The following is a 12,009-nucleotide window of genomic DNA, read 5'->3' as shown; positions in this document are numbered from 1 at the left end:
CACTGCAGCCCCCTGGACGCATTCTCTCAATGCTGATTTAACTCTAAAATACTGATTCTGAAGTCGTACAGGTCAAAATATGTAGAAAACTGGTTTATTTGAATGATTTGTGAAATGTTAAAGGAACATTCCAAGTTCAGGTTAAGCTAAGTTGACCGCATTTATGGAATGCAGTGTTGTTATCAGCTAAAACGATTATAAATCTAAAATCATTACAAAAGTAAATGTGAAATAAAATGATCATATGAAAATTTTTATTTAAGAGCTTAAATGACAATTAGAAAAGTTCCAGTAGTGAAATTATTAAAACTAAAACTAAATTAAAAATAAAGCTAAGCTCATTATAAGTAAAAATTGATAGCCTGAATGTACTGTAAGTCGCTTTGGATGAAAAGCATCTGGTAAATGCATAATTTTTTTATAAATATTTATATTAAAAATGTAAATTAAAGCAAATGGCAAAAGTACATAAAAAAAAATTAACACTAAAATTGAAATGAAAACTGAACATAAAAATTAAAATTCAAAATGCTAATAAACAGTATAGTAGTATATAAATAATACTAAAATAACACTGGTGACAATGTTGATAAATACGAAAAATATTCCGTCCCTTAAAAAAAAAACTCGAGGTTACATTGTAAAAAAAACAAAAAAAGTAATTTTCACAAAAAGATGACAGAAATAGCTCTGCTATTTATATTCAGCTACACTGAATTAAATATGGCATTTTGAAGTGAAAATCTGAAATAGTATTTTCTTTTAGAATCTGTTTTATTTACTATGAAAAATCTTTGTTTTTAGGCATTTGAGGGACTTTCAAAAAAAATTTAAATAGGGTTAAAATCTGAAATATGAATCTTATTTTATAAAACTACTTTGTGCATTAATTCTCTTAAAACGTATGTACAGTATTAATTGTAAAGCTGTTTTAAATAATTGTTTTTACAGTCATTCTAGGCTTAAATCATCTTAACATATAAATTGTTTGCATCTTGTGGTTATACATTAGACATATTCACCCCATTTACTTTCATTGTAGTGCCTCACTATAACAAAATCAACACCATACATGAACCAAAAGGTTAGAAAGTACAGTATTGATATTTTATTCTATAATCATGTAAACACTCAGTGTTTCTATAACCCATTATAATCAGATAATCGTTCTTGGAGATAATCAACATTATGCATTAACTACTGAACCTGGAATATACTTTTAAAAGTAAACCGCCGGTATTTCATACATGTTTTCCTCCTACGTTTAAAAGTCACCTGTCGTTTCTCAAGCATGCAGACTCTTGAGTGTATTAAAGCTTCGGCCTATTTAAAAGCACAATAGTGGTAGAGTAAGGAGATCCTCTGTTGTGTTTCTTGTTGTTTATTCATAAGGCTCGGCTTGGCAAAGCCCCGAAGGCAAGCTGCTGTGGCTCTGGATAATGTTATTACCCTCCGGCTGCCTAAGTAGAACTCTAACCCCAGATGCAGCGACTCCACACAATCCCCTCATCAGCCCCCATCCCACAAAACCCCTGCCCCTCAATGCCGACGCTCCAGGTGTGTCCCGTTTGAGCGTGGGACTCCTGAGCTTGAGTGGTATTTACATTTCGAGCAGGCAGAAGGCCACCTGGATAGAACAGCGTTTATTATTCCCAAACACGCATCTTTAAATCAGCTTCATTTGGCTGAACAAAGAGCGAAGTGTGCATGGCACGTCACCTCGGTTTAAATAAACGAGAAGAATGTCTTAATTTCCAGCTTTCCTTTATTGCAGTGCATGTGATATTTTACAACACTGACGGACAATGCATTCATGCTTAACTGAAGGGAGCTCAGCATTACAACCTCTCAGTCTGGAAATCAAAGGGGCTTCTGTATAGAAAGATCACCCTCTTGTGGCTTTTAATGGAATGCAGGGAAAAAGGTGAATTTAGTTACACATCTCCAGTTCACTCTGGTCTCCAGGTCTTTCAGGCTGAAGCCAAACATTACCTGTCATCAGCTTCTCATTACTAAAATACAGCAGTGTATTAGTAAAACAAGTCGTTGGACTGATGAAATGGTTTGAACAGGGCTTAACCAAAAGATTGACCATTTTCATTGTATGTACAGAATAATAGTTCTATCACAATTATCTGTAATTATTATTACTGACATTTTCCACAGTTTGCATAATAAGACTATGTGTGTTTCTTTAATGCAAATAAATAGTTTGCATAAAAAAACACCTAGTCCTATTATACAAACTATTTATGATTCTCCAAACAAGAATTTAACCTTTTTACCATTTAAAACATGCATAAGCATAGCATTTGTTATCTTAAATTACAGATCCATTTAAAATGAATTATGTTTTAACAAGTGTGTCCGAAAAGGTAAGAATGGCTTATTTTTATTACTTATTTCGTCTTTTTTAAGTATACAGTAAGACGTGTGGTGTCGGTTCAGATTGCAGCCTCTAGGTGGAGTCTCTACCTATATTTCATGGCTGACTGGTTAGAATGAGGAAAGACTTCGGGCTAAATTAATGAATTATGATGAGCATTGAGTCGATTATAATTTATAAATAATCATTTATATTCTAAATTATATTAATAATTACAATAACAGCTAATAATGAAATCCTTAATTATTTGTATGACACTATTACCATAACACAATGTTTCGGGATTATATGCATGAGGTAATACGTTTATTAATCTTTACTGTAATAATTAAATTATTATTGTTTAATATTATTATTATTATTATTATGTTGCACGATTAGTACTTATTTTTTTACTTCAATTTTAAGTAATATTCTCACATTTGGGTGTAAAAGGCATAAGCACTAGCCTATTTTAATCTTTTTTTATCTATATTTTAATTAGTTCTGCAAAACATTAGATGTTATATATTTTCACTCATCTTTTCAAAAACCTTAACTAAAAAGATTTTTCTTTCTTTCTCATTAAATGGCTTTTAATTAGTCATTAGACACGATAACAGTGAAAGCGGACATTTTTTCACATCAGAATAATTTAACTCTTTATTGGATTTGTGTTTCTTTTATTGCTAACACTTTCCTTTAAAATCACTTGGCATGTATGCGTGTGTTTTTTTTTTATGAGTATGATTATGAGCTGGAAATCATCATTTTACAATTAATTTTCAACTGACGCGTCCTGCATAAAGAGAGTGGGTGGATTTGACAAAGGATGCCTTTATGCAAACTACATTTATTTAAATATCAATATTTCAATATGTCAATATTTCGATTTGCTGCTTTAATTTATTTGCATCTAAATTAGGATACGTGCTTTATCTTGAGAATATGCGTTTCCAAAAGCACTATTTACACTCTTCGAATGTTTTTAAAGACAAGTTTTTTGACACTTAAGTATAATATTTAAAAATTTCGTTTTTTTCTTTATTCTTTAAGTAGCCTTAAATGGAAATTGTCATTCATGCGAAGTTATAAGTGCTAAAGAAATTATCTGTATCAGACTTTCTCAAGTTCAAGTCAGCTGCCTGTTTAAGTGATTTATAAAAAGAAATGGTTGCTTAATTGTTATTTTTGTTGGGTCCACTTAACAACATTAACCAAATGGATAACTTCCCTTAGGCCTATTTTATTTTTTTTACTTTTTTTTTTTTTTTTACTTCTCACACAATAAGATTTTAGTCACATTAAGGATAGTTTTTCATTAGATGGCGATGTTCATTGTAACTTCCGCGCGCACTTTTTCCTCTCCACACACACACACACACACACACACACACTGATAGATTTACACGAGAGGACTCGTCTGGCAGCGCTAAAGCCCGAACGGATTCTCAAATAAAACCTTGCAGATGTAGCCTATTCAGGGTTTTTTTTCTTTCTTTCTTCTGTGCTAATAATGAATAAATAGATTTGTACTCACGTGCACCACACAAGTTAGGAAGAAACTCTATCCAAGTGGGTCAAGTAGCCTACCTTACCTGATTTGATTTTTGCCACATTTAAAAATGAGCTGAGAATGAATAAAACCCAAATTAGGCTATAGTTTTTTTCGAAGAGTCCAGTCCCTGTAGTTCGCTCCGTTGTTCTAAACACACTGCAGTTTTTGCTTCGTCTTTGCCATTCTGCCTCTAAAAGCCTTGGCACAGTTGCCTTGGCATTCAGTGCCTTCTCGTAGAACTTGGCAGAATATACTATAAAGGCGTCTCTAACGTCTCCCACAATGAGACGAGACAAAATTATGTTATAAATGATAATGATTTTTTATTTGATTTTATCCGAGATGGTCGCTTGATGACATTCGTCTTGCTTCACGATTAAAGGGCAACAGAAAACAACCATGAATAAACGGTTTAAGTTTTGCTGCTCATTTTATTGTTAAGACAACACACAGCAATATATTTCATTTTTAACGTTTTTATTTCATAATAGCACGATTTGAATTAGGCCTACAGTCTAGAGTCTGATAAATTAATTATTATATTTAAGCCTAGTGTAAAAAAAAAACTGGGTCATTCAGATAACAACGTGCAATGACATTTATTTTTACATGTCAATTTCTGTTAAAAATTTCCCTAATCTATTCATTTGTCATTCTAGAAAAAAAAAAATTCTTAAAGTTTTCAGATGAGGCAGTTCACCTGACTCTTCCCTCAAACTTCTTTAAATGAACAGTTCGTCAGTAGTGGAAAAGAAAGTTTTTGTGTTTTTTTGAGAAATGCAAAAGCAGATTTTTCTTTGCTAAACTACTGTGTGTGTGTTTATGAACGATCTTTCCAATCAATGAATGCAACAACAACAACAACAACAAAAAAAATATTATTTGTAAAGCAAATGTCTTTCGATATTGGAAATGTTCTGTTAAAGATATTTAAGTTCTAGTATATTTGATTGTGCCATCTGAAGGTCAATTTAAGAAAATATATCATATATGGGCTATTCTGAAGTGACAGGTTTCAAGGTCAAGACAAAAGGAAGATATTTGAAAAAAACAAATACAAAGTAGTTGCTTTTATTTACATTAATTTGTCATTAATACATTAATCTGTCATCAAATGTGTCAGTTTTATAGTAGGCCACATCATAAAGTTTGAGACGACACATTTCAGCGTCGGGTCTGAAAGAACAAAGTGTTGCACATTTCGAGGCTTGCTTTCCCGTCAGGATGCCAGAACAACTCGAAAGTCTGATATAATGAAGAAAAGCGCTCTCTCTAGTCCCAATCTAATGTATTTACCGACAAACCGACTGTCTGAGGGAGCTCGTCTCGCGGCGTGCAGGAGTGGTTGCTGTCACATGCACATGTTTTGTCCAATCACAGAGTAGCTCGTGAAAACACCAGCGGGACGGACGTGCACCTGGAGCAAGTTAGTGTGACTGTGAGCATAATTAATATCCAGATTCCTATCTTTTCTATCATACAGTGTTTTGTGCAATCATCACCTATCTTAGATTTAACAAAACTCACCTTGATGTTTGTTTCGCGGGTTGATGCTCACACAAATGTTGATGCACATCAAATGCTTGACTTTATGGAACATAGTGTTCATTTTTTTCTCCGACAGACTGATATTTAATTTAGATCATCCTGTTTTTATGGAAAGCACTTTTCTGTGTGTGCTGAAATGAAGCCTGCACGTTGCCGTTTTCTAGGGGGCGCCCAACTGACTTACAGACGAGAGTAGATGTTAGCCAACCAAACTAATTACATGAACTAGGTTTGCTTATTAATGATGTTTGCACGTTCTGTACACGTGGTTAGAAACATAACATTGCATTTGGCAGTCGCTTTCTTATCCATCGGTGTCCATTTCTTACTTTTAAATCACCGAAGTTGGCTATTTCAGATTCATTTAACTGTTTTTTTATTTATTTATTTTTTTATGGTCTATTCCATTGGCTCTTTGAAATATCAAAATAAATATGAATAGGCATATGCTCATGTCAGCCGCACATCAGTATGAAACACTTTCAAGACGGGCCTCAGAAATGAAAGATGGTACACTGGTGCACATAACAGGCTTATAACAGTTTTTAAAATATTCTGAAACAATGTTCAGCACGTGAGGAAAGAAATGCTTTATGTGAAATAATTGGGTTTGGATAAACATACGTGAGCACAAGGAACAAATATAAGCAATCATTTATTTATTGCTTTTGTAGCAACCAAAACAATGCTTTTCTAGCGTTATAAACGATTTATCTTGCGATAATTCGTAACACAATGTTTTTTTGTAACGCAACGTTTTTGTCAGCTAATGCCTTTGCCGCTAAATGTTTTCAAACGTGCATTGCAGTCTACTTATTTTAAGTGAATCATAAACATTGCGCGAGCAGTATAGTCTGATTACCAAATGAATGACACTCTTTTTAGTGAATTTTAAACGTAAAGAGTGCCCCTGTGGCTCAAATGGTAGAGCATTGCTATAGCAGCGCAAGGTTGTGGGTTCGATTCCCAGGGAGCACATGTTAGGTAAAAATGTTAGCCTGAATGCACTGTAAGTCGCTTTGGATAAAAGCGTTTGCTAAATGTAAATGTAAAATGCAAAAAGTGTAGTCCGATTTTTACATGATTGACTCTTTTGAGTCGATTCTTTTAGTGAATCGACTGCACACAGCCTGACCATGCTTGTTCTGTTCCCCGAAGATTGACTCTTTTGAACCAGTTCATCAAATCATTAGCAATAAGTATGGATTTCACGCACAAACTAAAGTTATCACTTCAGATCTGACTCAAAATTAAGTATTGTGTTATGTTGCACTTAAAGGGTTAGTTCACCCAGATAGCAAAATTATGTAATTATTAACTTACCCTCATGTTGTTTCAAACCCGTAAGACCTCCGTTTATCTTTGGAACACAGTTTAAGATATTTTAGATTTAGTCCGAGAGCTCTCAGTCCCTCCATTGAAGCTGTGTGTACGGTATACTGTCCATGTCCAGAAAGGTAAGAAAAACATCATCAAAGTAGTCCATGTGACATCAAAGGGTCAGTTAGAATTTTTTGAAGCATCGAAAATACATTTTGGTCCAAAAATAGCAAGAACGACGACTTTATTCAGCATTGTCTTCTCTTCCATGTCTGTTGTGAGAGAGAGTTCAAAACAAAGCAGTCTGGATATCCGGTTCGCGAACGAATCATTCAGTTCATCAAATCGAACTGTATCACTTTAAACAGTTTGCATCTCTAATACGCATTAATCCACAAATGACTTAACTTAACTTTTTTAATGTGGCTGACACTCCCTCTGAGTTCAAACAAACCAATATCCCGGAGTAATTCATGTACTCAAACAGTACACTGACTGAACTGCTGTGAAGAGAGAACTAAAGATGAACACTGAGCCGAGCCAGAAAACGAACAATAGACTGACTCGTTCACGAAAAAATTCTAACCGACCCTCTGATGTCACATGGACTACTTTGATGATGTTTTTCTTACCTTTCTGGACATGGACAGTATACCATACACACAGTTTCAATAGGGCTTGGGCGTCGTGACGTCATTACTTGGCGTGGCCGCCACGTTGATGGCCTCCTTTACTGCTACTCGGACTACTGCGCAGTGTTTAGACATACTCCCTCTCATCTGTGTGTTTTAATTTGATTAATTAAAAATCTATTTCAACCATGGTAAACCGTTGATGTATTGTGGGGTATAATAGCGCAACACATAATCGCCATGGGGAAAATAAAATGGATTAACTTTACACCGCTTTCCTGCTTGGAGGCGTGACCACGGAGACCATAACATCTGAATATTAATTTATATAGCTTTAAGTCAACATTGAAAAAAAGGGAAATTTCTCTGGTTACTCATTCAAAATACGGGAAATTTCAACATTCATCTTTTTGTTGCTATCCCTCTGCTGACAGTAAAAATTCGTACTACAAAACTGCTGCATTAACTAACGTTAAGCGATTTGTGAAGCTAGGTCTAACATGACTTTAGTTACAGATTGGCGTGAAATCGTGCTCTCACAACAACCACGCTATCTTAAAAAGCCCAACATCACGCTAAGGTTGCTTTCAAGTAAGCAAAACGATGCTTTGAAAACATATGTTTCGCTGGAAGGGCAAGGAGTAGCAACAGGACAACAACACAGAGACTTGAAAGGTCCGATCGAAGGGCTAACGGGATATTTTACAGGAAAATACTAAAACGGGAAGACAGCGGGAAAAGAGCTCAAATACGTGAGAACCCCGGAAAAAGCGGGAGGGTTGACAGCTATTAACTACACTTTTGAAACACATTGTTAAAAGTCCATGTGTGAATCGTTGCTAGCACTAAGGGTTACTAAACTAGCAGCTAGATAGAGCGCAGCTTACCGGATTACTGTATACTGTTTGCCGCTGTTCCGGTTCTATGATTTGCAGCTCCTGAACCCATCCATTCGTGAAGTGTACATGAGACTTCAATGACTTGTAGCTTCGGAACTATTCTGAAGTGTAGGCGCTCACAAAACAAACAAGGTAGCCGAAGATATCTGTAATGCAAAAGTGCGGCAGCAAGACATCGTCGGTACTACACTCTTTGTTGGGAATTTCATATGGATCCAAACCATTAATAGTGCAGATTTTGTCCGCATACCGGTCCCTGGCATCCCTATTTAGCGTATCCCTATAAATCCCACAACCTTTTCGCGATTTTAACATCCTTTTTCTTTCTCCCAACTCTGCTCTTCTCGTTCAACTTGCTGTATGTTTACATTCACGAGGCTAGCAACATGGCCGCCACGTCCCAGAATGCAACTTGACGCCCAAGCCCTAGGAGGGACTGAGAGCTAAAATATCTTAAACTGTGTTCCAAAGATAAACGGAGGTCTTACGGGTTTGGAACAACATGAGCGTAAGGTATTGATTATATAATTTTTATATTTGGGTGAACTAACCCTTTAAGGCTTTTAAGACTTAAATCTTCTGTTCAAAGGACAACGCGTAGCCTATTTAATCAGCATTTTTTATAATCAGTGTTTTATTTATGTTGTATTATTATCAAATGTTACATTTGATTTAATATTTTAACGTATGCATATAAAATCAGTTGCACTTATGCTGCCTCTAAACATTCACGCGCGAACGCACCTTTCGCAAGAACTGCATTAAAATGATTGTTTATCATTCAATTATTATATTATTTAGCAACACACTACACACTAGGGGAGATACGGATGTCTTATTTTTCCAGCCGTTTATTTCTCAAAAGTACTGCTTTATTTATTCGTTTAAAAAGAAAATCATCGGCGCATAAGATATCAACTGCACGCTAAAGATGTAGGCTAAGTTAAATTCATCATCATGCTTTCTGCGTTACTATACTTGGTGTACACGAAGTGCAACGGCATTGGGAGTGCACATTGCTCTTGTCCCGTATGTGAATGGCTCTCGTGCCGATACTGAGGGCGCTGTGCTGATGGAAGAGCCCAAGAGTTTAAACGGCAAAAGTGAACGGGAGCTCGTCTCAGCGGAGTCGAATCTTGCACTTGCTTCACTTTTTTCCCCTCTGCCTCTCTCTCTCTCTCTTTCTCCCTCCTCTCTCAGGTCGAAACTAACCGCGACACAAGTGGCAGCTTTTGCAACAGGGGGTTTTAAGGATATTACAATCTTCCTAAGCATGCCGAGCCCTCCTCGCAGCTCGTAAATCCGCCTCAGTTTTGCTTCGCACTGCCACATGCCTCACGGCGGATGCCAGCGCGCAGCGCGGAGCGGAGAATGAACCAAGCGCGAGTTTTGTAACGCATCCGGACGACTTTTTCTATCCATCTTTTTCTATTCAAATGACCGCAAGATGAAATAATCGCTCCTCTCAGCGCTTCATCACCACAGTTTCACTCATGGCTCTGTGAAATCTCCGTGCGCTTCCATCCATCCGTCGTCGGGACTTTTTTTGTCTAAGGCTGCACTTAAAGATAATGCCGAAAGTTTGGATATACGGCTTTAACAGTACAGAAGGCTACAGTAGATGTGTGTAACTCGAGGCGGGGTTAAAGTTCAGCTCTATGGAGCGCTGAAGCGTCGCGCGCACTTCGCAGAGTTGGAAATGTGAAAGCAAGAAGCAAGGCTTTATTTTCCCTCTCTCCCTTCTTCTCTGTCTCTTTTTTTTCTCTTTTCATACACACATATACATACACACCCCATACATTCACATACACACACCCTCTCTCACACACGCACACACACACACACATACACACACACACACACACACACACACACAACATATACATCGCCAATTCAGGAGTTAAAACCGACAGATATGTATTCTCCGCTATGCCTAACACAGGTAAGTGACATTTTCGTCTATTATTAACTCTCTTTGTTGCGTTTTAGCGGTGTCTTTGGCCGGGACAGCACGGATAAGGACTAACCTTTGCTTAGGACAAGTAACTTAGTGTGCACTAACGCATTTCTACTCTGACAGAGCTAACTGAACTACCACATGGCGGATGGCGCCCACCTTATACACAAATGTTTCTTGTGCACATTTATGTACAGCTGAATTTGATTCTAGCGGCTTTCTGCATGGGGACGGACATTGATATTTAGCAAGCTGAGCGCTGTGCATGAAAGAAAGCGTTACACTGAGCTCGCAGAGTCAACGTTATGCACATTTGATCTTAAAATAACGTTTTTTAACGATTCAGCAGCGTAAGCTCTTCTTATTAGGTTGCTTTGTGGTTATTTGGAGATGAAAAAGTTCTTGACGTTGCATTTGTAGGGTTTTCACAGCACTCTGGGTTCTTTAAAGCACCAGAGCTCCAGGAGTACAACATAACAACTCTTTGCGTGACTTAAAAAGCTTCTGCTATGACACCAAGCTGTTTTGAGTTTAAAACGTCACATAAACGGGTGCACCTTTAAATACATTTTCGAGATCAGAATAGTCAGATTTATGTGCGTTTTGTTATTGCATATCAATACAGCTATGCGGTTTTCTGTGTTAACTTTAGTCTGAACCAGCTGCCGGTGTTCTGACAAATAATGCTACCTATCAGATTATGCTACCAACACTGTATTTATCATACTGTAAGGGTAGGTTTAGGGTTGGGGTAGGTGTACATGTTAATAAAGCCTCACACCTTATTAATATCATGCATGAAGCAAAATCTGATAGGTAACACTTTTCGCTATCGAATTATGCTACCATTGGTTTTAATGGGAGGTAGCATTTTTCGACAAGGCAGCACAAATCGACAGAACACCGGCAATAAAAAGCTTGTCTGCTGTTTACATGAGGCTTTTTTTTCAAGGCAGCAGAAACTCTTTGATTTTGTCTTTTGCAAACTTCACAGGCTCTATATTTCTGATATTTAGCAGTAGTTCTAAATGTTGACAAGTTGAATATATATATATATATATATATATATATATATATATATATATATATATATATATATATTATTTTATTTTTACTGTTAAAACTAGATTTGGTGCTGTCATGCTTAATAACTCACTTTATATTTTTGCTTATTGCACTTTTGTAATTAGCACAGAATAAAACTAAAGTTGGACACAACTGAAAGGGTTGAAGGAGGTTTAAAAAACGTTCATTGTGTGAATCATGGTGGCAGGTGAAGTGAGGTGACAGTTCTGGAAAAGCTGTAGCGTTACACTTTATTCTTGATGTGATTTTAAAATATTTAGTTAAGTGCGTTTTATTGAACGCATTAAAACAAAGGAGAAGGCCTCAGTATTGTGTCGCATAGGGACATTCTTTTGACCGTTAGTTAACAGTCTGTTTGGAGATACTGAAAAGGATTCATGCGAAATCAAGAAGAAAAATGTTCTCAAATTTCGAAGTCGTCTTTTCATCGTTTTGATAATGTAAGACTCGGATAAGATAGCAAAAAGTTCTTTTATAACTATTTATTTCTATTAAATCCATGCAAAACTGTGGGGAAGCTTTTTTAAATAATTTATCAGTCACAGTAAATTTAACAATATCACTAACTTAAAACCTCACATAAGAACTTAGATATAGTTCATATATTTCATGAGTACCAATATTTGTTGCTAAAAACAGTTCTT

The 12,009-nt window shown here is 36.2% G+C and overlaps 1 protein-coding gene across 6 annotated transcripts in view; it reads left to right on the top strand.

Moving 5' to 3' along the window:
- The window catches only part of LOC132131578 (nuclear factor 1 A-type), a 150,023-nt gene that overhangs the window by 19,604 nt on the left and 118,410 nt on the right, over nt 1-12,009 (top strand). Inside the window, exon 1 of one of the 6 annotated variants that reach the window (XM_059543638.1) lies at nt 9,321-10,264. The exons of 4 other annotated variants lie outside the window; for them this stretch is intronic. In XM_059543638.1, the coding sequence (XP_059399621.1) occupies nt 10,238-10,264 (27 nt within the window). In that variant the 5' untranslated portion in view covers nt 9,321-10,237. Of the gene's footprint in view, nt 1-9,320; nt 10,265-12,009 lie in introns of those variants that run through there. One more of the 6 variants, XM_059543641.1, reaches the window with a different exon arrangement.

The sequence above is a fragment of the Carassius carassius genome, chromosome 48 (assembly GCF_963082965.1).
Source record: "Carassius carassius chromosome 48, fCarCar2.1, whole genome shotgun sequence".
NCBI classification, from domain to species: domain Eukaryota; kingdom Metazoa; phylum Chordata; class Actinopteri; order Cypriniformes; family Cyprinidae; genus Carassius; species Carassius carassius.
Note: the sequence above shows the minus strand (reverse complement) of the source record. Positions and strands in the feature narration are given on the sequence as shown.